This window comes from Armigeres subalbatus, chromosome 1 (genome assembly GCF_024139115.2).
Source record: "Armigeres subalbatus isolate Guangzhou_Male chromosome 1, GZ_Asu_2, whole genome shotgun sequence".
NCBI lineage: Eukaryota > Metazoa > Arthropoda > Insecta > Diptera > Culicidae > Armigeres > Armigeres subalbatus.
In genome coordinates, this window is record NC_085139.1 from 66,010,183 (window position 1) to 66,036,164 (window position 25,982).

Consider the following 25,982-nt stretch of genomic DNA (forward strand, 5'->3'; position numbering starts at 1 on the left):
GAAATACGTATCTGTCAAGGTACAATCAAGTGGTGGAAAATTAAATGGGATGGTACAAACTCGTCTTATGACAAGCGAAGACATTCCACTAAAAAGCTCAAAATAATTTTCTTAATCTGATTTTGGTAGAGCGTTCACCCATAAATCCCGACTGCTACTGCCCCACGTACTCACTCGGCGGCGGCATAAAATTTGGGAGAGTACCCAAGCAACCAAAAGTTCGGATAAGAGGGAATGTTTTGGCTTAATCAGCTCGCATTTTAAGTAATTTTTAGTATGGTGGGAGTGCAAAAGTGAACTTTGAAGTTCCGTTAAGGTGCTTGGAACTCAATGTGTTCGGTCACCAATTTGTTCGGTTAGGAATAAATTTCAGTAAAATCTGAACTTTTGAATGCTTGGGTACTTTGTAGGCGGCGTTCAGCAATGTGATTGCGCGGTAGTTGCTACAATAGTACAATCCAGCTTATCGCCCTTTTTGTAGATGGGACACACGACACCTTCCATCCACTCCTACGGCAAAACTTACTCCTCCTAAATCTTGATAATGGCCCAGTGCAGCGCTCTAGCCAGTGCCTCACCACCGTGTTTAAAAGGCTTTCCTGGTAGTTGGTCAACTCTAGGGGCTTTGTTGTTTTTCAGCCGGCCGATCTCCTCCTGGATTTGCTGGAGATTCGGAACCGGAAGTCGTACGTCCTGCGCACGTGCTCCTAGGCTCATTTCCAGACCGCCACCGTTGTCTGTCACATCGCCATTCAGGTGCTCTTCGTAGTACTGCCGCCACCTTTGTATCACCTCACGCTCGTTTGTAAGAAGGTTCCCGTTTATGTCCTTACACATATCGGGCTGTGGCACGTTGCCCTTACGTGAACGGTTTAACTTCTCATAAAACTTTCATTCGTTATAAGCGCGGTACAGTTGCTCCGTCTCTTCACGGTTTCGATCTTCCTGCTAGCGCTTTTTCCTCCGAAAAATCGAGTTTTGTCTGTTCCGCGTTTGTTTCGTGCCTCGTTCACCCTCGTTGGGTGTTGCAGCAATCTACCCCATGCTGCATTTTTCTCCTCAACTAACTGCTCACATTCATCGTCATACCAGTCGTTTTTTCTGATCATGGGGCACCGTGCCTAGTGCAGCGGCCGCGGTGCTTCCAATGGCGAATCGAATATCTCTTCAGCCATCTTCAAGAGACGCTGTGCCTAGCTGCTCTACCGTTGGGAGTGCCACTTCCGGCTGCTGCGCGTAGTCTTTTTTTTTACAAGGGAGAATACACTAACCCAGTACACGTGCATTGTAGTTGCCAAACTACCACACGGAAGTGTACTGGAGTGTCGGACTCGACCATACCGGTAATACCGACTAAACTCCCTTGGGCTCCACCATCGTTTCCCCCAGGAACTACCTCCCAGTACTACTTCTGTGGGATGGCAGTACTAAACGTACTCGCTCATTCTCGCTCACACAGGCACCCGTCCCATGCGAGTCTGACTTGGGTGCTCGCTCTATCGCACCCTCAAACACACCCTACATACTCCGTTGCACCTCTGTCATGCCGTGTGGGTCTGACTTGTGTGCCCACCCTTCTCATGCCATGTGGGTCTAACTTGTATGCCCACCCAAACCCTTGATTCACGCTCATGCACTCCATGCTTGCACACACGCTAACGCTCCTATGAGTCTGACTTGTGTGCTCACCTCTATCATGCCGTGTGGGTCTGACTCTTGTGCCCACCCTTCTCATGCCATGTGGGACTGACTTGTATGCCCACGTTTATCATACCATGTGAGACTGCTCACCTCTTTCATACAGTTCGCGCTGACACATACTTCTCTAGTCATTCGACCTGACACTCCTTCTGGCATCCCTTGTGGGACATTTCATTTAGATTCCCACTTCTGACATACCATGTGAGTCTGACTCACCTCGCTCATGCCATATGAGACTAGCTCAACTCAACTCAACTCATTCCTTTCGTACCATGTGAGACTGACTTGGATGCTCACCCACACTCCTCTGCCACGCCGCGGGGTATCAGTAGTCGTAGGAACCAACATTCCTGCGCTACTCCCAGCGCGGCGTGTGCAGTCCATACATACACCTATTCATCCAAACTTCTGCCATGCTTCGAGGTGACGATCTCGGTTGTCACCCACTGCGCCACAATACCTCTGCATGGGCAGACCATTCACACACTTCTCCGCGTTCGGCACTTTCGCTCTAACTAACCAATCACAAGTTAGTCATGCTTGTCGATTGTTGCTCGGCGCGCCAGATTCTCTGCAAGCTTGGGTGGTTGTGGTGGTTGTGCAAGCTTGGGTGGCATTCTGAGTGGTTTCAGTCGAGACTGCGTTCCGCTTCTCCACCGCTTGACACATCCTCTGAATAAGATTATCCGGAGTTGTGTCCCGGCCGCAAACGTCTAGCATTGCTCTTCTTTCGACGTCGAAACGAGGACATACGAACAGTATGTGCTCTGCAGTTTCGTCAACACCTGGGCAGTCAGGGCAGACGGGGTCCTCCGCGTGCCCAAACCTATGGTGGTACTGTCGGAAACAGCCATGGCCTGACAGGAATTGTGTCAGATGGAAGTGAACCTCCCCATGGGGTCTCCCTACCCAGCTATGTTAGGAATCAGCCGGTGGGTCCACCTACCTTTCGAGGAGTTATCCCACTCGCGCTGCCATCTGGCAACCGAAGTCACCCTGGTACGCTCGCGGGCTCCTCTGGTGCCACCTAGGTCAAAACACTCCACGTCTTCCCGGATGACCAGCCCGACTGGCATCATACTCGCTATCACGCAGGATACGTCGCGCGATACCGTGCGGTAGGCCGATATCACCCTGAGACACAACAAGCGGTAGGTGCTCTCCATTTTCTGCAGGTAACTGGTTACCCCCGGTGCTTTTGCCCAGGACGGGCCGCCGTACCTAAGAATAGATGCGGCAACGCCTGCCAGTAGTCTACGTCTACTGGCGCACACCTTGGAGCTGTTGGACATCATCCTCGATAATGCCGCCACAGCAGTCGAAGCCTTCTTGCACGTATATTCGGCATGGCTACCGAAGGTAAGCTTGTCGTCTATGATGACCCCAAGAATCCTTGTTGTTGTTTAACCGTAGTTAATTAACAGGAGAAATAGTATTTTTTAAAAATTTATTCATTATTTTCATTACTTTATATTTTACAAACAAATGGTCCTATCAAAGATTTATAAGTTTTGTGAGTCCGAATAGTTAGATCATTTTATATCATCCTTTTACTGTTATACAGAAAACATCGAACTCATATTAAACAAATGTTGTAATTATCAACATAATTTTGGGTAACAACTTGTAACACACACCGTTTCTCGTGACGCCGGATAGGTACCTTCTCGTAGTGTGTTGCCTGATATGAGGTACCATGGCCACATTGCTAGCTTCTGGCTGATCCAACGAATACCATCCTGAATATCCAACTCCGTCGTGAATATCGTAACTCCCTCCTTAAGGTGAAGATGGGCGTGACCAGTAGCAGTAAATTTCATGCTTTTGTTATTTTTGCCTTTTCTTGATAACAATGCTAATGTAACTTGTAGCTCTGTACAAGGTTAAAATTCCATACAAGAGTCACTATTTGGTCACTAAAGTTACTATTTTGAATGGCATTCATCGCTACCAGCCCTGCTGGTGGCTTGCCAGCTTTCGATAACAGGACCAAACGCTGTCTCTTCCATATATCCGGGAATGTCCGCTCGTCTAGGCACCTCTGTAACCTGAACATGTGTGTGAACATGAAATCGTAATAAGGCATCGCTCATTCCATTTGAAAATTTAGATTTATTAAAGAGAAGATCACGAGGAGAATGGTGGTACGCATAACTTCATGGAACCAATCACAAGAATTTGATTTCGGATTGAAGATATATACCTACGTTCTTTTTTGTTAGTACAGTTTTTATTTGACTCCGAATTTTATTACAAAAGTAAAAATGCACTAAAAAGATAAGTGAGATAAAAAACTAACACAAATATAAACCTCGAAACCATAATCTCTACCGAAAAACTCATTCTAAAAAGCGATAGCTGAAAAATCACTGATTGTAGAATAGTTGAGCATTCCATTATCAAGACATTTTTTGCTTAGACCTTTCTTAAAAGCTAGGTTAGAATAAAAATGGCGATACAAATTGACTTGTTCGGTCATAAAAACTGCATATGCAAAATTTCAGGCAAACAAAACAATACAAAATAAAATCTTGAATAAAAATCGTCATTTCTGGTGGACCCGCTCAGTTATGAAATGCAAATTAAATGCCTGACTATGCTGTGCAGCTTTGAACAACACTAAAAAATAAAGTATGTATAACCACATTATTGTTATCGAAGGCCTAGGCTCATGGTCGATTCTTCGTGAGTCGATCACTCGTTGGTTTCTCGATTACTAATTGGTACTGATTGACCTGGTCACACATGCTGTTGAACTCGCTGACAAAATTCTGGAACTCAGCCGTCTGCAAATAGTACACAACAATATAATTATCATAAAAATACTCAATACTCATAAATTATATTTTATCAATTTATTTATTTCTCAACACCAAATATTATTTTTTTAGCGCAAAACACGCTTAAAAACACTCATTCATATTTTTTAGTTTTTTTTTGCACGACAAACATACCAACACCACTAGGTGGATTAATCTTGGTTTTTTATTTATCAAAACGTGGACAATGTTGGTGGAAGACCAAAAAAATAATAGTAGTGTAGTGAGTACTCTACCTGTTCAATTGCTTTTTTATTCCTCTTCTTCCCAGGCTGCTTTTCGGGTTTACTTTGCTGGTCTTTTTTGCGGCGCTTCTCGTTCCGTATTTCCGAGTCGGTCGGATGCCAACTTTCATCCTCTGATACTTCCTCTTCGGTATCACTGAGACCCAGATTCGCCAAATAGATGTTCACTTTCCGTTTCACCTTTCTCCGGGGTACGCGACTGTAAGTTCGATTCTGTAAAAAAAGGGACCTCATTTAAAACCGGAAAGATTATGTACACCGTGAAGTGGATTGACATATTCCTAGAGTGAAAAGATACGACACTGTCAAAATTGAAAAGACGCATCAAACGCGGTACATGACGATACTTTTCATTTAGGACCCTAGCTCACAGTACTTACCACGCTGCTCAACGAAGTTGATGCCAATTCCTGGTCAGGCTCATCAAAAACCGCCGCCGGAGGACTTTCTTGTGGTGGTGGTCTGGTGTTTTCGTTCTCCGTAGACGTCGCCACTTCGGAACTGCCGATAGCCGAGATGTTCGAGGCGTCAGGTTCTGGTTGTTCCATCACTCGTTTAGGCAACCGATTGCGCTTCTGGGCAAGTGGCGTTGAAGAGCTGAATGCATTCTGAATCGATGCGATGTGACGTTTTCGCCGAGGACTGTTGAAAATCCTTGGAAGGTTTTGATGATTTTTGACTGAGGATTCCACGGTTGTTCGACTCGGTGGCGGTAGCAGTTTTCGCATGCTCTGTAGCCGCTCCTTTAGTGTTTCGCGGGTGATTTTCATGGGTGTTGGATCGACAGAAAGCAGAGTGTTATCTTCTTCTGGCTCCTCGGCGATGTCGCTTTCGAATCCAAACAGATCCTTTTGGGGTTGTTCGGGAAGGTTATTGCTAGGCTGGATATGTTCTTCTGCTAACGTGTCAGCTACTTCGATTACACTTTCCGCAGGCACTATGGCCGAGACTTCAGGAGGTTTTGTTGGCTTGGTTAAACTCAAACGACTGAATCGATCTCTACTTTTAGAATGGACGGCAATCAACCGATTCGGGAATGATGCTTTCACTAGTGGTGACTTAATTGGGGAGAATCTAGGTGGTACATTTACAATGTCTAATGTCTTTAAGGGGCTTCTGTTTCGATCGTTCATATTTCGATCCGTAAGAATAATGTCCTTAAAAGCAGGACGTTGAGATTTCTCAACTGATTTTGATGGGGAAAGATTTTCTATGTTTGAATCATTTATTGCCGATTCCAAATCATCCATCATGGTTAGGAATCGTTCAGAGTTGCGACGGAAGTTCTCCACCAGTTGTTTCTGGGCCTGAGTTGTTGGAACAGCTTGCTCGATTGCCTTCATCGAGTTAGTGTATGTGTGCTTGGACCGATCGTACCATTGTTTTAGCTTCTGATATGTCTTCTTCATGTTTTCTTCGTATTGACGGAACTTGGTGAATAGCTCTTCTGGTGTGCTTTCGTCGCCCAACGAGGTGGTCTGATGGACGTTCGATTTGTACTTTCTCATGGCCGTGATGAGTTTCTCGCTCATGTCGCTGGTAGCTTTTAGCTGATCATATGATTTCTGAATTTCCGTAAACATTACAGCGGAAGGCTTGGATGTCTTATTCGTAGTTGGTCGCGCAAAAGTTACAGGACGCATGGGAGAAGCTGTTGCAGCAGGAACTGGTGCTGGAGGAGGTAGAACGTCAATGTGGGAAACTGGTTTTGGTGCATGGTTTTCATCCTGAACAACAAGATCGCTTTCATACGATGGCAGAAGATCCTTGGAGCGAGCAAAGTAGAATGTCTTCGGGAGAACGTTTTCATTCTGTATTCTCCACGGAGATGACGCTCCTAATGGGGAGAAGTTCAGAGTGTTATTTGGCTGAGTCTTGTCCGGAGTGTGGACCTGATGAGGAGCTTCTCTTTGCAGGACGCGTTGAATTTGAGGATTTATCCTTGGAGGTGACAACGGCGTTGGAATTTCTACATCCGGTATATTTTCCATCTCAAAACCGCGATCTTCGAAATCATCTTGATGAAGATCGTCGTCATCAACAATTGCCGGAGAAGGCGTACGAGCGGCGATGTGCTGAGTAGATGGCTGCACTGCTTGCACCATTGCGGCTAGGGTTGATGTGTGCTGGAATAGACAAAACAAAACTATTGAACGACGACAGGAAATTTGTTTCGGGACTTGCATTGCAAGTTGGGCTATTTTCGGTGAGTACGCGACGGTCAAATGTACAAAATGAACCTACCACAACATCTTTGGGCTTCGCAATTTCGCTCGACGATGTCGCCGTCGATTCTTTATCGGATTTCCTCCGCACTGGTCCGCCGCCAATTTTCTTCACTACACTGGAAATCGTGTGCATGTTCGTTCCGAACACAGACTTCTTGAGCGGTGTAATCCTGTTACTACGCGATGATACGTTGGCCGGTTTGGGTCGCCTCTTGGCGCTAGATCCCTTGGTTGCTTTACTGCTGACTTTGGAGCCGCCACCACCATGATCACTGCCAGATGAGCTCTGACTGGGAGAATCGAACATGTACACGTCGGATCCGGCACCGTCGGCAGGACGTGAAGTGGATTTATGCTTTGTTGACTTCACCGCAGGGCTGACTGCAAGTTTCAGCACATTCTCTGCGTACTTGCGGTATACAGGAATGTTGTGCTCGTTGGATGATTTGTTTCCGATTGACGAAGATGGGGGCGACAGCATAACTTCTCGGGGAACAGATTTTGCTCGAGATGTTGTATTGGGCGTGGCAGTTAAAGAGGATTTTGTTTTAGTACGTTTCTTGGAGTTTCCAGCCGCCTTAATAGAATTATTTGAACTTTCCGTCGCATCGCACGATTGGGAAATGGATCGAATTCGGGAACGTACCATTGTCAATCCTGAATCGTAACTTGATTTTCTTTTTGTGTGCTCAATTCGGTTAGATTCAGCTGCGATTAAATTGCGATGACGCCTGCGATTAACGTTTTCAGTTTGATCTCTTAGCTCACTGGCGACAGATTCTACATCGGCCTTATCATGGGAACGATTAAGAGATTTGGATTGATTTCGACGACGCAAAGATTTAGATTTTTTATTATCCTCTTCGGAGCTAGGCGGTTGGTCTTTGTGCGTTGAACGTCCATCACGATTTGTTAAAATATCAGGTTGACGAGTTCGCGAAACGGATCGTGTTCGATGGCGATTTGTTGACCTTCCCGCAGACTCACTGGCGACAGATTCTGCAATGGCCTTATAACAAGAACAAGAAACAAATTGAGCTTTGGAACGTTTTTTTTCAGATCTTTGACCTACCTCTTCGGAACCTGATGACTGCTTTGTGTGTTTAGCATCAGATGCATTACGCGATCTTCTGCGAGGGTTTGATATAATCTCTGACTCTTCCGCAGGCTTATTGATAACGTCCTTATTGCGAGAACGAGCTCCTGAAACAGATCCAACTGGGTGACGCATTGTTTTAGATCTTTGATCTATCTCTTCGGAACTTGATGAACCTTTTGTGTCCTTAGCATTACGCAAACGTCTACGACTATTTGTTAGGCTATCAGGTTGGCGAGTTCGTGAAACGGATCGCGTTCGAGGGCGATTTGTAAGCATTTCAGGTTGGCGAGTCCTAGAAACGGATCGCGTTCGAGGGCGATTTGTTGAACCTCCCGCAGACTCACTGGTGACAGACTCTGGAACGGCCTTAGAACAAGAAACTGATAGAATTCGAGCACGGATTGATTAGAATATTGGACCTACCTCTTCGGAACTTGATGACTGGTTTGTATGTTTGGCATTGGAAGCATTACGACGATTAGTTGAAGCTTGAGGTTGGTGAGTCCGCGAAATGGATCGCGTTCGAGAACGATTCGCTGATCCTTCCGCAGGCTTACTTATGACAGATTCGGCTACGGTCTTATCACGGGAACCAGAACCGGATTGAATTCGGGAGTGGATTGATTCCGATTTTCGACTTACCTCTCCGGAATTTGATGACCGCTTTGCATGCTTATCATCGGCAGCATTATGTGAACGTTTGCGACCAGTTGTTAAAATCTCTGGTGGGCGATCTGGCGAAACGGATCGAGTTCGAGGGCGAGTTTGTTTTACTGGTTCACCGATGAGTGATTCTGCAACGCCTTTAGTACGAGAACGACCACGAGAAGCGGATTGAATACGGAGACGCTTAGGTTTGGATCTTTGATCGGTCTCTTCGGAACTTGATGAACACTTTGTATGCTTGGCATCGGATGCATTACGCGAACGTCTTCGACGCCTTGTTAAAATTTCAGGATGACGAGTTCGGGAAACGGATCGTGTGCGAGGGCGATTTGCTGGCTCACTCGAAAGCTCACTTGTTGCAGACTCGGAAGCCTTATTACGAGAACGCTTGCGACCTTGGCGGCGCATCTGCACCGATCCTGAATCTGGCTCTTTAGAACTGGATTGTGGTTTTGTGGACTGAACAACGGTAGATTCTGCAGCGATTGCATTGGGCGTGCTACTTGTTTGCGAAGCATGCTCAGTGTTGTCCTGTCCAATAGACCATTTTTTACCTTTTTTTCTCATGGTTCTCGTTTGAATTACAAGCTCTCTGACGAACGGTTTCGGAGTGGATTGTGAGCCACTGGAATTCATTGAATTTGATTGCTCTTCAGATATCTGAGATAGGTTTTTCACAGGTTCAGGATTGGTATCTCGTCTTGCGGAGGACTTGCTTCGTACGACATCTGCAACTGCTATCGAAGAGTTTTGTGCTACCGACCGAGCCCGTTGTCGGTTACGTTTCGTTACCATTGAATAGACCGAACTGCGTCGGGTGTCTGCGGCTTCGGGGGGAATTATCGATCCGCTTCTAGTCCAGCGCTGTGCTACTGATGACTTTGGACGATCGCGTATGATCATGTCTGTTTCATCCAGATTTACGAGACTCGTGTTGGTTTCGTCCAAATGAAACAACTGGGTTCTTATTCTTTGCGATGGCAATTCTGGAATGAAAATGATGAAAAGGTGAATATGATGATTTTTTTTGTGAGAATTTTGTTGGTCAATCTAAATCTATTGAACTAGGGTAAAATGCCCAATAGTGGACCCTCTAGTAGCGAAATTTTGCTCTTCCTGACAAAAGGAGTGGAAATATTCAAAATATTAATTTTGCGTGATATCTAATATCAAGGTCTGCATCTCCTCTTCACGATACATACATAAAACACTTAAATACTCGACGTTATTCTTTGAAATTGACATTGTAAAGTCGGACTGAATTTGCCCTATAGTAGACCCCCTGAGGGTCCATAATAGGAAATTGCTTCCCTATAGTTGACACTTCATTTGATTTTCATGTTTCGTTTCGGGACGTTCTTCTTACCTATTATGGACCCCCCAAAATATTCCTATAATGGACATTCTCGTGTTTATTTTTTATAGAATTGTAAAAAATCATCTAATTTTACTTTCCATAGCATTTTCAATGAATGTAATCAAATCATAGGACTGTAAGATAGGTTCTCCCGATGGAATTTCATAGCAAAATGTTTCCATTGTGCTGTAATAATGAAAATATGCCTGGAGGGTCCACTATTGGGCATTTTACCCTACATAAATTGTTTGTACATAGTTCGCAATTTGTTACGTATAGTGCGTAGTACTGCTCGTAGTCTGAAAAGTCTATTAGAGTGATGTAGCATTTTTTAAATTTAAGCTCTTTCAAAGGGCGAGAAATGCTAGGTGGTTAAATTAGTTTCTTTTATAATAAGCATGTTCAAATCTAGCCTAACTTCGAATGGCCAAAAGAAAACCGCTCTTTGTTCGCTTTCTCTTTCGATTAACAAAGCTGTACTAGTATCTACATAGGATTTCATAGCATAGATTTAATGAAAATAGCTTTGTCAAGCGTACTAAAGTGAAAATATTGCCACAAAAGCCAAACTAGTTTATATATTGGCAAAAGAGCGTCTCTCATCTGGACATACGTTTTTAAAAATCATGCTATAGAAATAAACTTATTGAATGAATCAAACGAAACATAATTCCACCTTGCTTATCTCCTACTACAAACCTACCTGTATCTTCCAGAACCATGTCAACATCGGTTAATCGCGTAGCCCTTCCTTGTTGCACGGAACTTATCCTCACCGAAGACCGAGGATCCTGCAAGCCGAGCGTCGGAATAGGTGTATTCTCTGCGCTGGAAATTTCTATTATAGATGATGAGCCGGGCGGTTCCAACAAAGGCTGCATTCGGTGCCTATTCCGGTGGCGGTCATTGCTGATGAAACTATTTCCCGACACATGACTATCTGGTGGAAATATGGTCTGTCTTCGACGCTTAGTTGTGATAGGCATTTTCTTTCTATTTATTTCGTTCTGGAATTGCAACCAAAATTTTATGATTAGATTTTGCGAAGCTTTTAAAATTTAAAATCAATTTTACAATTTGGTACCAGGTGTCTCATTGCAAATCTCGATCTGCGGACAGTACTTTCGTACGATATTGCCATGCCACTCACTCATGGACGCAAAAATCTAGAAATTTACTTTTTAATTGCAAAGCATTTCTAGGGCCCATACAAATATTTAAAATCCATTTTGTTTAACCCCCCCCCTCGGATTATTTTTGCCAAAAAATGATATTATTTTGAGGGGGCAACAAAAAAAATTATACGCCGGGATCTGATGTGCATTACAAAATAAACAACGACGTCACCACCCGGACAACACAGCGCCTTTTTGCGATTCAAACTTGCGAACCTAACCTCAATATTGCTTCATTCGTATACTTACCAACGAAAATCCGAACTATTTTTATTCCAAAGCACTTTTTCTTAATATTACGGCAACCACCAATAAGTTCATTGAATATTCGTCACGTATTCCGGTATCCAGATTCGGTTTTTGCACAAATTAACACTGTAAACTTTAATTAAAAACACTTTTCATTCCCGAAATCCAGTTTTCGTTGGTTATTTGTCCGTTGTTTGCTTTGATCTGGCTTTGCTTGCGTTTCTTTTTTTTTCGGTTTTTTCAACTCAAGAAAAATCATGATAATGATGACGATCATTAATGACAGCTAACGCAAGCTAACGGTACGACGCGACGGCCACCTGGTGGAGGATAGAGAAAGCTAATACCCGCTCGGAAATTTGTTCTAGACATCTCCGCGATATCTCTGAGACAAAATGTTGAGTCTCCTAGATATTTTTCTTCGATGTCTAGAACCTGTCACACCTCAAATCCGCCTCAAATGCAACAACCGTTTAAACCGGTGTCTACTTCAAATTTTAGACGAGTAAACCGTTTGAACCGAAAGGGATTTGACATATCAGTTCTCTTAGATAACGCACACGGAAGCAATAAACTACCCAATAGTGAGTTTATTTCACCCAACCTCGAACATCCGTACGGGAAGCCAAAATTGAGTAAGTAGGGTCGAAGTAGTTTGCCTTTACTCCCATGTTAAAAAAGTACCCAACGGAAAATTTATTGACCCAAATTTAAGTTTAATTCACTCAATTTCGACCTCAGGTAATAAAACTCAAAATTGGCTTCCCGTATTGAACTGGCGTCGTTGGATTGTTTGGCTCTTTTGTTTTTAACAACAAAAGAAAGAGTGGATGAAAGAGGAGAAAAAAATAACTCAAAAGTAAGTTTAAAAATACTCAATTTTGGGTACTCTGCACCGTGCAGAGAAATCTAAAAGACATGCACTGTGCCACCAAAGTACTCTTTAATGGGTAAAAAAGTACCCATTATGAAGTTAAATAGTTCAACTCATTAAAAGAGTAAATGGCCTTTACTCATTAATGAGTAAAACGCATATACGTCAAATCAAAGTGTAATTTTTACCATTCCTCAAATTTGGAAAAATGCCTTGATGGGTGAATTTTACTCATTTCCTTATTTGTGTTTATTAAGCAGATTAAGTACAATTTTCAATTCATGATAATAATGTTTAAAAAACGTGGAAAATGAATGACCAAACAAATTTTATTTATTTACTTAAAGGAAAAACAAAAGAATAGTGACTTAAATAATGAAGATTGTACCACAGTTGGCGACGACAATTTGTTTTGATGTCTTGGATTCAACTTTCCAGTTCCAGATGAGGTTCATGATTTCGACGACGCTGTCGGAAACGCTGGTGGTCATCGAGATACGGTGGTGATGAAGTACTGGGATCTGTTTGTCCAACGTTTGCATGAACACAAATTTGGGACCGTTGTGTCGCAGGATAAAGCTCCATCCCGGTGCCGTTGCGTGTGAGAATTCTATAAGAAACACCAACAGAAAACGACGAGTTACACATCCATTTCCACAAACGATCCGCTCCAGCTCTTCGTTTATCCCGTACAGATCCCTTCTTTTCCACAAACGTCGTTTACCGACAAAATTGCATTTTGTGGCCAGAATAACTCTTCTAGCGCAAACTAAAATTTAGGATGAATATTTTTCCATTATCATTCAGTTAGAACGAACGGTATTTAAGTTCAAAACTTACCGTATTTGAATATTATTTACTTTAAAGCTCTCATGATGTTTTTTTAGAATTTTAATATGAAGCAGCGCACGGCCCACTCGACCGAAACTGAATTGAACACTGTGACTTCTAAGATGTTTTTCACCCATTAATGGGTAAATGCTTTGTACAGGAAAATGGATAGAAAATCCCCATTATTGAAAAAAATAAAATACCCATTTTTTTGACAGCTCCATATATTGCAAAATTATGTATACTTTTTACTCATTAAAGAGTATTGTCAGGTTTACAGTGTGGGTACCACAGTTCTCTTAGACGATCCCCACCAGTGCGTAAATAAAGCCAAAATAGCAACCTCCATCATGACGCGAACTCGCACCGGTCGTTGGTAAACGGGTTTGGGAAATGTAAACTCAACCTTCGGTGAATAGCGAGTTGGCAAATTTGGCGACCCGCTCCAACCGTTGCCAAACCATCACACGGAAATATAGAGTAACGCATAAATAAAAAAAGTGCCGCCTTCTGAAAAATTGTTCGGTTATTCATCATCAAAACCATTGTGATGGAGGTCAGTTTAGTTTGGATTTTAACTGATTGGCGGCGCTAGTGCATATGAAATAAATAAGCTGATAGGTTAGATATCTAGAAATCTGGAATTTTTAGAATATTGGCGTTTTCTACAAAGTTGTTCGGGTGGTCAAAACCATCATGATGAAAACAAGTTTAATTTGAAATTCAACCGCTTGGCGGCGCTAGTGAATTGGAAATAACCTAAAAGGTTAGATATTTCGATAGTTGAAATCTTAAGAACATTGCCGTCTTCAACAAAGTTGTTCGGATGATTAAAACCATCATGACGAAAGCAAGTTTAGTTAATAATTCAACCGCTTGGCGGCGCTAGTGAATTGGAAATAACCTGATAGGTCAGGTATCTCAAAATATGTAATTTTTAGAATATTGCCGCCTTCTACAAAGTTATTCGGATGATTAAGATATAGCCGCTTGGTGGCGCTAGTGTATTGCGCTGTTCACACTAAATCGAACAACACAGTTTGAAAGTGTGACGGTTCCAAACTGTGCTCAAAAGTGTGACGGCGTCGATTTCAATGGGCTTTGACATCGATAAATGTCAGACGAAAGCAAACGGTGCATTTTGCAGCTTCTCGCATTTACTCTTTCTAAATGATGGCCAAGGTTGCCAGTTGTGCAGTTTAAATAATTATTTGCTCCAAAAATATTATTATTTGGTGGGATTCGAGAAAAATTAATTCGGCAACTGTGCAGACGCAATAAAAAAGTGTGATTATCGAACTGCATCGATAATCCATATTTCAAGTCAAACTGCAATATAAGAAATAACCTGCTAGGTTAGATATTTCAAAAACTGTAATTTTTAGAATATTGCCGTATTCCACAAAGTTGTTCGGGTGGTGCAAACCGTCATGATGCAAGCAAGTTTAGTTTTAAACACAATCGCTTCGCGGCGTTAGTGTATAAGAAATAAACTGATAGGTTAAATATCTCAAAATCTGGAATTTTCAGAATATTGCCGTATTCTACAAAGTTACTTGCCATAAGACGAGTTCGTACAATTCCATTTAATTCCACCACTTGGTTGTACCTTTGACAGGTACTTATTTCGACTTCTACAGTAAGGCTATCTTCAGTGTCTCGTACTTGACTCGATTCGACTCAACTCGAGCGCCAACGAGTATTGCGGTTTCAAACTAAACTTCTGGTTTTGACTACCCTTTTAAATCTTACATAATAACCAACCTAACAGATAATTGGGATAACTTTGTAGAAGATGGCCACTTTCTAACTCTAACGGATTTAGAAATATTTAACCTAACAGGTTATTTCTCATACATTAGCGCCGCTATGCGTAGGAATTCCAAACTAAACTAGTCTCCATCATAAATGTTATGGCTACCCGAAGAACTATGTAGAAGACAAAATCTTTCTAAGTCTTATAGATCTCGAGATATCCACCCCACTAAATTATTGCATATGAGCTAGCGCCAGCTAGCAGATGTGTGTCTAGCTAATCTGATAATCACAAAATGCATTACGCACATACTTACATATATTACAAAAGTTGGAGCGCGTTCTGAAAGATTTGAAAATAAATAATATTTTTTTCCTGATTTTATTTATTTCCGTGTTGCCTCAATAGCAACCGGATATTCACCACCGGTGCGAAGCATGATTGCATTTCAACAACCTTGATAGAAACAACCGGTGCGAAAACAAGTCTAGGAACTTTTTTCAAATAGGCGTAACTGTATTTGACTTTAAAATTTGAAACGACTCATACTCGCTCTATTTTCCATATTTCGTTCAACTGACGTTACTACCAGACAGATCACAATCTATTCTTTCTGTTGGGTGCATTAGTTGACCAAAATAGTTTGAATTAAGAGCACAATCGTCAATCCAAAAATCAAGGTCAGAATCAATTAGGCCCATTTGAAAAAAGTTCCTAGAAGTGCATAAATAAAATATGAACGCATTTCGTTCCTATACTAGACACTCATTTGGATACACATCGGTGGGGATCGTCTTAGATTTTCACTAGACATTATGGAGATACGGATCCCTCGATTCTTCTTTTTATTTTTTTATAAATGTTTATATTACATTTCGAATTTGTAAAAAAAAAACATATTTAAAATGCATACATACAAAAAATTTAATTGAAAAATTTCATTTTTTCTCTTTACATTTATTTTAGAAATAATAATATACATATATATCGAGAATTGTGAGCGCTCGCATCTGGGAATCGCTGCATCATGTCCAATCAAATTGGTTATCCAGTTCCGGTACTCCGGTTCCATGGAAGGTGGACTGATTGTCTGGAACAGCGTAACCAGAAAGTGGTACCGAGTTTGAACTTGCTTGATCGGTGGGTTCAACGAAATGACAAAGAACATCTGTCGATTATCCTTGTGCGGAAGCAGGAAGAACCGCAACACCGGTGACGTGGGAATTTTGAAATCGTGTGTTTTACCGTGCAGCTGGAAGAAACTGGAACACCCTAATGTCGTAGCGACCACCCGGCGTAAGACAATGAATCTGCCGGAAGATAGCAATGGCATCGCAAGTGGCGGAAATGACCGAAGCTTGCTTCATGACCTGGTCCGGGGATATCTCGACCGGATCCGTTTCAGCCGACTCCGTCATAGGAATGTGGAAGCGCATCTCCATTAGGCTGACCGGTGCATCATCGTTCCGATGGAACTCCACGGTCACCTCGTTCTTGCCACTGTTGCACTGGGAAACGTGGCTCAGCGGAATCTCAATGTTGGTTCTGCTTTCCACATCGAATGACAGCACACTGCCCTTGAAGTGAATCGTTCCCCAATTCCAGCCTTGCGTTGGCAGTTCCTTCTCCAGCATGTCCAATCGGAAATTCATTCTTCATAAACACTCTCGATCCGTAGCTTCCCACAAATTTCAGTAGTTCAGGTCGATATCTAATGCGTTGATGTGCTCCACCTTTCCGGGTTTCTCGTTCTTGAATACGATGGCCGTGTCGGTCATCTTCTGCTTGCCGGGACACTGCAAAAAGGAAAATCATGGGCATTGAATAAATTACAACTATTGATATTTAGAAAAAATGACTGCTTTGGTTTTATTTTGATGACGGTTAATTTTCTTCCCCCAATTTTGTTCAAATAATTTAATTTGGCCTAAACATTCTGAACATATGAGTGATAAAAGCAATATGGGTCACCTAATCGTTCCGAAAAGGGGTTGTTCAAAAATTACGTCCAAGATTTAAGGGGGGGAGTGGGGTCTACAATTTGTGACAGTTTGTGACCGGGGGAGAGGGGGGATCTCGTTGTGTGCTACGTCCAACAAGAAAAAGTACCTAATTACATTTTAGAAACAATTTGATTAGCTAAAAATGTTTAAATTTAAATATTGCTGCGATAGATTGTACACATCCGTTAGATTCCACTTAATTTTTGTATTATTCTACTCATTTCTGGATATTTTTATTTGAATCCTCACTGGGAGCGTCCACAAATGACGTAAAGCTTCGAGGGGAGAGGGGGAGTTGAGCGAAGTGTGACGATCCTTACAAATTTTTCAGATGTTTCATACAAAAAGTGTGACATAGGGCGGAGGGGGGTTGAAAATGACCAATTTTTGCGCTACGTAATCAATGGATTTTCCCAGTCTGCCAAAAATCCACACATTTTTATTGGCAAAAATCCATTCAGTTTTCGCGAGCGGTAATGGCCGCCAGCTTGCCTGCGGGTTAGTCTCTGATTTGGCGTTTGTGGATGTCAACTGCACCCACCGTCCCGAGCATTTTGATCAATGTGGTATAAATATAAGAAGGCTTGAATTCACTTTATCAGCATCTTCTTATTTGCCGCATTGGTCAGAATGCTCGGAACGGTAGGTGCAGTTGACCTCCATAAACGCCATATCAGAAACTAACCCGCAGGCAAGCTGGCGGCCATTACCATGGTCATGCACTCGCGAGAAACTGGATAGGGTTTGTTCAAATATTAAGTAACGCGAAAAACATTGTTTCTAAAAACCCCGCACCCCCTCGTACCAATCCGTAGCAATTTTCAGAACTGCCCCACCCACTCACAGTGAATTTAACATTGGGCGATAATGTTTCCGTGACGATTTTGATTAGAGGCCTTGATATCAAGGCCTCTAATTTTGATTGCATTTTGTTCTATATGAGATGTCTGTTTTTCTGTGCTGCTTCTAATAAGACGATCTTCTCACGTTCTCACTGCCATCTTGAAACTATCCAGCGTCACCAATCAACTATACATCAAAATGTCTATTTCGTTGAAAATAGTTTCGGTAGTGTAGAATGATTCCTCATAACATCAGTTTTCTCACAATGAATATTACGTTTTCATATTTACCTAAATGAGATCAAACACGGAATTGCTGCACGGCAAATGCTGGGTAAAGCCCCAAACGCAATACAACGGAACGGCGACGGAAACGGAAAATCTGACAGAAAATATATGGGCTAACTGTCAAATTTGCCGTTTCCGTTGTATTGCGTTTGGGGCTTAAGGCGTACCATTGGTACTTCGCGTACCTGAAGGAATAAAAAACACCCCGTCTCGCGGTCCATAAGAGCCCCGCACATAGCATACGTTTGCGTTACGTTTAACACTTTTCCCATTGGAAATGTGTCAAACGCAACGCAAACGTATCCTATGTGCGGGGCTCTTTAGCCTCTTACCCAGTAAATCCTATCCCTACCTCCTCGTGGTGCTGGCCGGGATACGAGCAACCTTAGGGAAGATCGTGTAACAAACCCCGGTGGGAACTATGGTCATATGATGACAGGGGGGGGGGGGTATGGTCGCTCCTGTCCGGAGGTGCAAATCATACTGAGCGTCTGTTCTCCATATCAGGATCGGCTCACAACAGCGTCTGTTCTTCATGTTAGGGGCGGCTGATCATCGTCCGAGTGCCAACGAGGGACTCTAAGTGAAACTGTGCACCATGCTCCACAGGGAATAAGGAGGAATTGTCCTCCGGAAATTTAGGGGATTTGGTGTCAGGTCCTGCAAGCCAGCCTTTAGGGGTTTGTTGGAAGGGATCAATGGTGCGAACGTTTAGAGGTAATCATACCATCTACAAGAGCTGCGGCAACACACACGAGCTGGGAACAGCTTGCATAACGTTAGGCGATATGCAAAGGCGTGTGATCAGGTGGTGGCCAGTCAATGAAAGAATGTGCAGGTTGAGGATCAAAGGCAGGTTCTTCAACTTCAGCATAATCAACGTCCACAGCCCACACTTCAGAAGCACTGATGATGATAAGGATGCATTCTACGCGCAGCTGGAACGTAAGTACGACAGCTGCCCAAACCACGACGTCAAAATCGTCATAGGAGATTTGAACGCTCAGGTTAGCCAAGAGGAGGAGTTTAGACCGTCCATTGGGAAGTTCAGCGCTCACCGGCTGACGAACGAAAATGGCCTACGATTAATTGATTTCGCCGCCTCCAAGAATATGGCCATTCGCAGCACCTACTTCCAACACAGCCTCCCGTATCGGTACACCTGGAGATCACCACTGCAAACAGAATCACAAATCGACCTCGACAATTCTGATTGATGGACGGCACTTCTCCGACATTATCGACGTCAGGACATACCGTGGCGCTAACATCGACTCTGACCACTATCTGGTGATGGTTAAACTGCGCTCAAAACTATCCGTCATCAACAAAGTTCGGTACCGACGACCGCCGCGGTACGACCTAGAGCGACTGAAGCAACCTGATGTCGCCACTGCATACGGCACCGTTGCCGGAAGAGGGTGAGCTCAATGGAGCCCCTAGAGGACTGCTGGGGCCTCTAGAGGACTGCTGGAATACAGTCAAAGCATCCATTATTTATTTATTTATTTATTTATTTGTCCACCGTCTTCAACATATAATTGTTGCACAGACTGTAATTTAAAGTAGTAACCTTAACCTTTTTTAAACGTAGTCTTACTAATATTAGAATCGAAACAGTCGCTCACGTCATTAAAATGTCTTCAGCAACTAAGCAGTGGATTATGATGACCATATAAGGTACGACGTGAGGGGATATAGAGCAGTGCGCGGCGTCGTAGAGAACGGTGTGGAGCGTAAAAATTTACTTGTCTCAATAAGTTTTCGCAGTCAATCACATTCCTCACCAGGTCAAAACAGCAAACCCTCTGTAGAAATACACGCCTCTATGTCAGGGTACTGAGTCCTTGCTCCTTGATCAACTTGCACCGGTTTTCATACGGAAGGAGTCTAACCCGATGATTCCACGGCAGGTTTCTTAAAGCATACCGGACGAACGATCGTTGAACTCGCTCGATGCGGTCCTTCTGCGTCCGGTGATACGGTGCCCAAACTTGCACCGCGTATCCTAGCACGCTTCGGACAATGGCGCAATATACCGATTTGAGAGCGTGAATGTCGGTAAGGGACGATTCAAATATGACGTCCACTACTTTTTGAGATTTCTAGACCCCCCCTCCCCCCTCTGTCACGCTTTTTTGTATACCTAGTATATGCAGTGTCACAAAATCTTAGACCCCCTCCCCCCTAAAACCTGTGACATCATTGTTGAACGACCCCTAAACGATTTAGCAATCCTCTTTGTCATCCCGAGTAACGCAAAAGCCTTAGAGGTGTTAGTGGCGATATCACAGACAAACAGACATAACACTCGTCAAATTTCCATCGTTCACTCACTGACAAACAGACATAAAACTGGTAAAATTTCCATCGTTCACTGATTTACTGGTCAATTCAAATAATCATTAGTTGGCCAATCGATCACTAGTGGCGCGCGCATCGGATTTGCTCGAGTTTGACGTTTGCTTACTACCGCCATCTGGTTGGTGATTTGCCCAATTAACTGAAATCAGTAGATGTCGTTAGTGATTGAACAACGATGAATTTAATGAGTAAATGTTCAATGTGTTATGTCTGTTTGTCTGTGGCGATATGTTCGTTAAAGTTCACTTTGCTGTCAATGACAACTCCAAGATCCTTGATGGAAATTACACGCTGTAATGCTTGTGAAGTCATTGTATACAGTCGCGATTCGCTGGTTGGGCCACGACCTCGGCCAAACTAACGAGTTCGGTTTTTTAGTTGGGTCAACTGCCAGCCATTTGAACACGTGTATTTCAACTTCAACATCACAAATGATGTCCAGTGACGCTCAATCCCGTTTTCCGTGTTTACATCGAGGTTTACATTGAATTTTGACGTACGGTTGCTTTTTAATTGGGCCATGGTACAACCAGCGAAGGCCCAACTAAAAAGTGGCCCAAGCATTAAGATCCCAACCAGCGAATCCCGACTGTATTCCTGCAACTATGGGGAACTTGATCGGGTAATCGATATAATCCTACTTTTCCCGGCATTTATATTCATGCCGTTAATTTGGCACCATTCTTGCAACACATCAAGGTCACGTTGAATAGCACAACAGTCTAAATACGAGAGCATAGTTCTGAATATTTTTAAATCGTCGGCGTATAACAAGCTTTCGGATTGAATTAGCTCACACAACTCGTTTATGAATAGAACGAAAAGAAGCGGTCCTAAGTGGCTGCCTTGCGGAACGCCCGATGGAATATCAAATCGCAATGATTCACAGTCATGAACTTTCACATAAGCGTAGCGTGTCGTCAGGTAGCATCGCAACCAAATAGTTATCCAGTCTGGAAGACCCATTTTCCTCAGCTTGGCAACCAACAAATTGTGCGGTACTTTATCAAATGACTTTGCAAAATCAATGTAAATCGTGTCGACCTGTTGATTTTTGTCCATTTTACTATTCAAACTGCTCACAAAAGACATCAGATTAGTTGTTGTGGACCTGCATTTCACAAACCCATGCTGGTGCACGGAAATAACTGGACTTACGGCTCTATACAAAGTATCGTGGGCAAAACACTCAAGCACTTTAGAAAAGCGATTTAGAATCAAAATTCCACGATAGTTTCCTGCGTCGTATAAGGTGCCCGATTTATGAATTGGAGTGATTGATGCTACCTTCCATAACTCTGGAAATACTCCGGTAGAGAAAGAGCGGTTGAAGATTATAGATGCTGGCAAAGTAAGTGCTTCAGCGCATTGCTTGATGAATAACGGTGGAATGCCATCCGGACCAGGCACTTCAATGAGAGGCATATGTAGATCATATTCCATTATTCTGTCAAGGACCCCATTTGTCACCGATGGTTGATTATTGTTATAAACACCTTTGAAAAATTCAGCCAACAGGTTGACTGATTCTTCGGCAGAGCTGGCGATTGCATTTTGGAATCGTATTTCTCGCGGCACATGGTTAGATTTTCGACACCTTTTTACGTAAGTGCAGAAACGCACAGGATCATTTTTAGCATTACGTTCCAGACCGACGATATACGCACGAAAAGCATTATTTTGCAGATCCGAATACTCTTGTTCCAACATTTGAAGCGCTAGCATGTTTTCATCACTTCGATGCTTGAAGTAACGCTTCCGCACCTTGCGTAACCTGTTCCTGAGGGTGCGGAGATTGCTGTTCCACCACGGCTGAGTGAAGCGAGTTGATCGGCTTTTCTTTCGCGGCACATGCTCCTGAAGAATGCGGTAAATTACATCGTAGAACTTGCAGACAGCATCATCAACAGAACACTCATGAAGTATCGAGTTCCAGTTAACGCTGGCTAGACTTCTACAAGCAGCACTTACATCATACTGTCGGAAGTCAAATTCGTTGTCACAGTCAGTTAAGGGTAAAAAACAATTCAGAAGGAAAGGCTTATGGTGTGCGTCAACCTTCAATTTTGGCACCGGTGCTTGGAAAACTTTCACACATTGTGGGTCGTTAACAAACGCCAAGTCCAGTAAACGAGAGTTGTGATTGACAATGTGCGAAACTTGAAAAAGGCCCGATGCAAGCACAGATTCCGTCAGGATGATTTCTAACTCAGAGGACGCGTTAATTGGCACATAGGCAGTTATATCGTCATCAAAGCGCCAAGATAGATGCGGTAGATTGTAGTCACCGAGGAGGACTACCATATCGTTACTGGATGTTGTGTCCAACAACTCGTTGATACTCAAAGAATGCTGCGCATAAACTGCAGGCTCAGAATTGGGCCTGATGTACACACAGCAAATATACACTGTTTTTGTTGGCAGTTTAAGTCGAATCGCTATCTGCTCCAAGCCGGCTGCATTCGGAAGCGAAATTACTTCACTTCGAAACTTCTTTTTCACTGCAATCAATACTCCTCCACCACGGTTTAGGCGAGTCGAATTAACATCGCGGTCACAACGATAGACATTATAATTTGAGGACAACTCCGCATCTGGGATTCCGCTGTGTAGCCAGGTCTCCGTAAACGCAATCACATCATAATCGCAGCTACTCAGTTGCAGATAAAGTTCATTCGTCTTAGTTCTTAAGCCACGTACATTTTGGTAGTATACCGAGAAAGAAGAAAGTGGAGTATTCGACGATGAATCAGCGACGGGAAAATGGAATGCTGATTGATTCAATGGAGATAATGGAGTTTGTTGATCCAGAATACGTATGCTGTTCGATGTTGGAGAAACTAAACCAGCGGTGCTTCTGGGCATGGATGCTGTCCCATACTCGATGCTCGATGCGGATCGGTGCAATGAACTAACTTCCAAAAATGTCGAGCACTTTGACTATTGTCAACAAACTCCCGGAATTGTATTTCCGGAGGCCAAGTGGAGGGATCCATGGCTTTTGATTTTAGATCATGGCTGACCCCCACCTTAAAAGATATAAACGATAACGTGGATAACGTTCGTCCTCTTGGCACAAGTGCCTTTGCTACTACATCTTCAGCTTGCAAGCAGCTCTTGGCAGGATCTACAATGTCGTCCTCTGCAGCTTCAGATGAAATTTTCATCAAATATATCCAGAATTTGTTTTCCGGCCTCTCGGTTGATACCGCAATATCGCTCGTGGTCTGATTGGTTCCGCGGAAAATCTTTTGCGGCCTATCCGAAGCTGGTAAAATAGCTTCGTCTCGTTCACGTGTCCTCTTCAAAGTAGGTCGGTTATTATATTGGAACCAGACGGGAGCAGGAGAGAGAATCGCTGGTGAGAGTTTATTAAAACCCCCTTGAGTTTCCTGCCTCAGCTCAGCAATTAAACTGTCTTTGCCCACTCCGAAAATCTACTGGTGAGATAATTGTCTCCCGTTCCAATCGATCTAGCTCATTGTCAACTGCCTCGTACATCGCGTAGGCAACTGGACGCTTCGGCCGAAACGCCGGGGTCATCCCAGTCTTCAGCTGTAATTGCACCTTTGCCTTCTTACACAACCCGAGATTACCGGAAAACACTCTTGGAAACTATGCTTGTAGTTTGCTTACGCTAGCCGGAGTACTGCGGATACCGTTGCAAATGGAGTCAAACGGAACCGACCACAATCCGAAAGCATCGATCATGTCAGAACCAAGCAGGTGTAGTTGCTCCTTTGCAACTCGAACAATACCACGCAGAACGCGTCCATCGATAGAAAGATCGCATGCAAACTCACCTTCAATCTGCAACGCTTTACCACTGGCTGACTTAGCGACAATTGTTGACACAGTAGTTGAAGGGCTGCCGATCTTCCGCCAAGATTCCGAAGAAATTATTGTTATATCAGATCCCGTATCGATTTGTAAACGTACCGGCGATCCATTGATCCCAACCGGAACGAATTTTCGACGCTGTTGCACACTGCAGGAATTGACTGTTACTACCTTAGTAGAAGCTACATTTGGCCTCCGTCGTCGAAATTTCACCTTCATTGCACTTCTACAATATCCCGTTTTGTGGCCTACTTTGCCACAATCGTTGCACTTGTTGGACTTGTAAGTACACTCCCTGGCATAGTGCATGCCTCCGCATAGCCAGCAAGCTGTCTCTGGACTCGTCTTGCTACTACTTGATCCAAAACTGCTCTTCTCTTCACCGGCTTGGTGGAATTTCAACGGTGAACCTCTCTTGTATCGCTGTTGTTTGTTTCTGAGGGCGTTCACGGCGGCCGAATGCTCTTCAATCATCGCCGTATCATGTCGCAAGTTCAACAAACGCTGGCATTCCTCAGACAGCTGCTCCAGTGTCACATCGTTCCGCTCTTCAATCTTCGACAGCAATCGCAATCGCACTTCCGTATCTTTGTCCGACTTCAATCCACACACAAACACGAGACATTTGAACTGCTCCTCTGTTAGTTTGGACAACTCGAACTCCACACAAGATTTGTTGATGCGGCAAGCATACGTAACATAGTCCTCCTGCGGCTGCTTCGAAATCTGCAAGCAACGGCATCTGGCTGATAACTGACTCAGCAGTTCCAAATAAAGCACTTAATTTCTTCACAGTAGACGGAAAATCAAAATCCTTCGGCGCTTTCGGCAGTATGAAACTGACATACCTTTCATGCTCCGACATTCGAATCTTTCGCATCAGCAATCGCACTTTTGCTTCTCCATCCAGTCGGCTGGCATCTTTCGCAAACAAATCTTCATACACACAAAAAACAAAAATTGTTTTACAGAAAATTTCATACTTTCCACCTAAAAAGTACTTGATTTCCTCAAAAATGAAATTGAAATTCGTTTCAATCAAAGTTATTTTTTCTATTTGAAAGTGCGTTTCTCATTTTCTCAATGTGAAATTAAAAGTTCTTGCATTCAGCCTAAAAATTGTGATACTGTCAAATCAATCAACGGTAAACCTTTGTGGTAAATCTTTCACTCAGATCTGGGGCACTACGTAACATCCGGTGGTAAAAATATGAAATATAATAATAGCTTCATTATATACATATTATGTTATTTTTCCGAACACAATTGGTTTCATCTTTATAAGACCCACTTAAGGAATTTCTATATAGTATACATTTCCATTATATGAAAATATTGCATACATAAAATACAGGTAATCTTCGATATAACGTACCCCCGATATAACGTACACTCGATATAACGTCACTCGATATAGCGTACATTTTCCCCGTTATAACGTACACTTTGAAAAATAATTTTAATGTTGGTAGTTTTTACAAAATAATTTACTAAATCGTTATGATCATTCATGTAGGGATGGCATTATTGTATGGAGTTTAATTTTATGAGCTAGAGGCATTAATTACTGTTTTCCCCACTTTGCACTATCCTCAGAATTCTCCCGAGGTATTGGACGATATTGAGTTAATGACGTTTTAGGCAT

General features: G+C 43.0%; 2 protein-coding genes across 3 annotated transcripts; both read right to left on the reverse strand.

Annotated features, from left to right (window-relative positions):
• Window positions 1-3,909: 3,909 nt before the first annotated feature.
• LOC134226559 (serine/arginine repetitive matrix protein 2-like) lies at window positions 3,910-11,762 on the reverse strand. 2 transcript variants are annotated; one of them, XM_062707419.1, is made up of 9 exons: window positions 11,540-11,762; window positions 10,819-11,122; window positions 8,516-9,744; window positions 8,266-8,458; window positions 8,066-8,196; window positions 7,010-8,002; window positions 5,146-6,891; window positions 4,757-4,978; window positions 3,910-4,487 (listed from the first exon to the last, which is right to left on the reverse strand). In XM_062707419.1, the coding sequence occupies exons 2-9, from the start codon at window positions 11,099-11,101 to the stop codon at window positions 4,371-4,373; spliced, it is 4,914 nt and encodes a 1,637-aa protein (XP_062563403.1). In that variant the 5' UTR covers window positions 11,102-11,122; window positions 11,540-11,762; the 3' UTR covers window positions 3,910-4,370. The 2 variants fall into 2 exon arrangements, with proteins under 2 accessions (XP_062563403.1, XP_062563397.1); XM_062707413.1 differs by having other exon boundaries at window positions 8,066-8,458.
• Window positions 11,763-16,691: 4,929 nt separating this feature from the next.
• On the reverse strand, window positions 16,692-25,192 carry LOC134206217 (uncharacterized protein K02A2.6-like). Its single transcript, XM_062681906.1, has 4 exons — window positions 25,186-25,192; window positions 24,134-24,975; window positions 23,593-23,934; window positions 16,692-16,796 (listed from the first exon to the last, which is right to left on the reverse strand). Exons 1-4 carry the CDS (start codon window positions 25,190-25,192, stop codon window positions 16,692-16,694), a joined length of 1,296 nt encoding a protein of 431 aa, XP_062537890.1.
• Window positions 25,193-25,982: the final 790 nt, after the last annotated feature.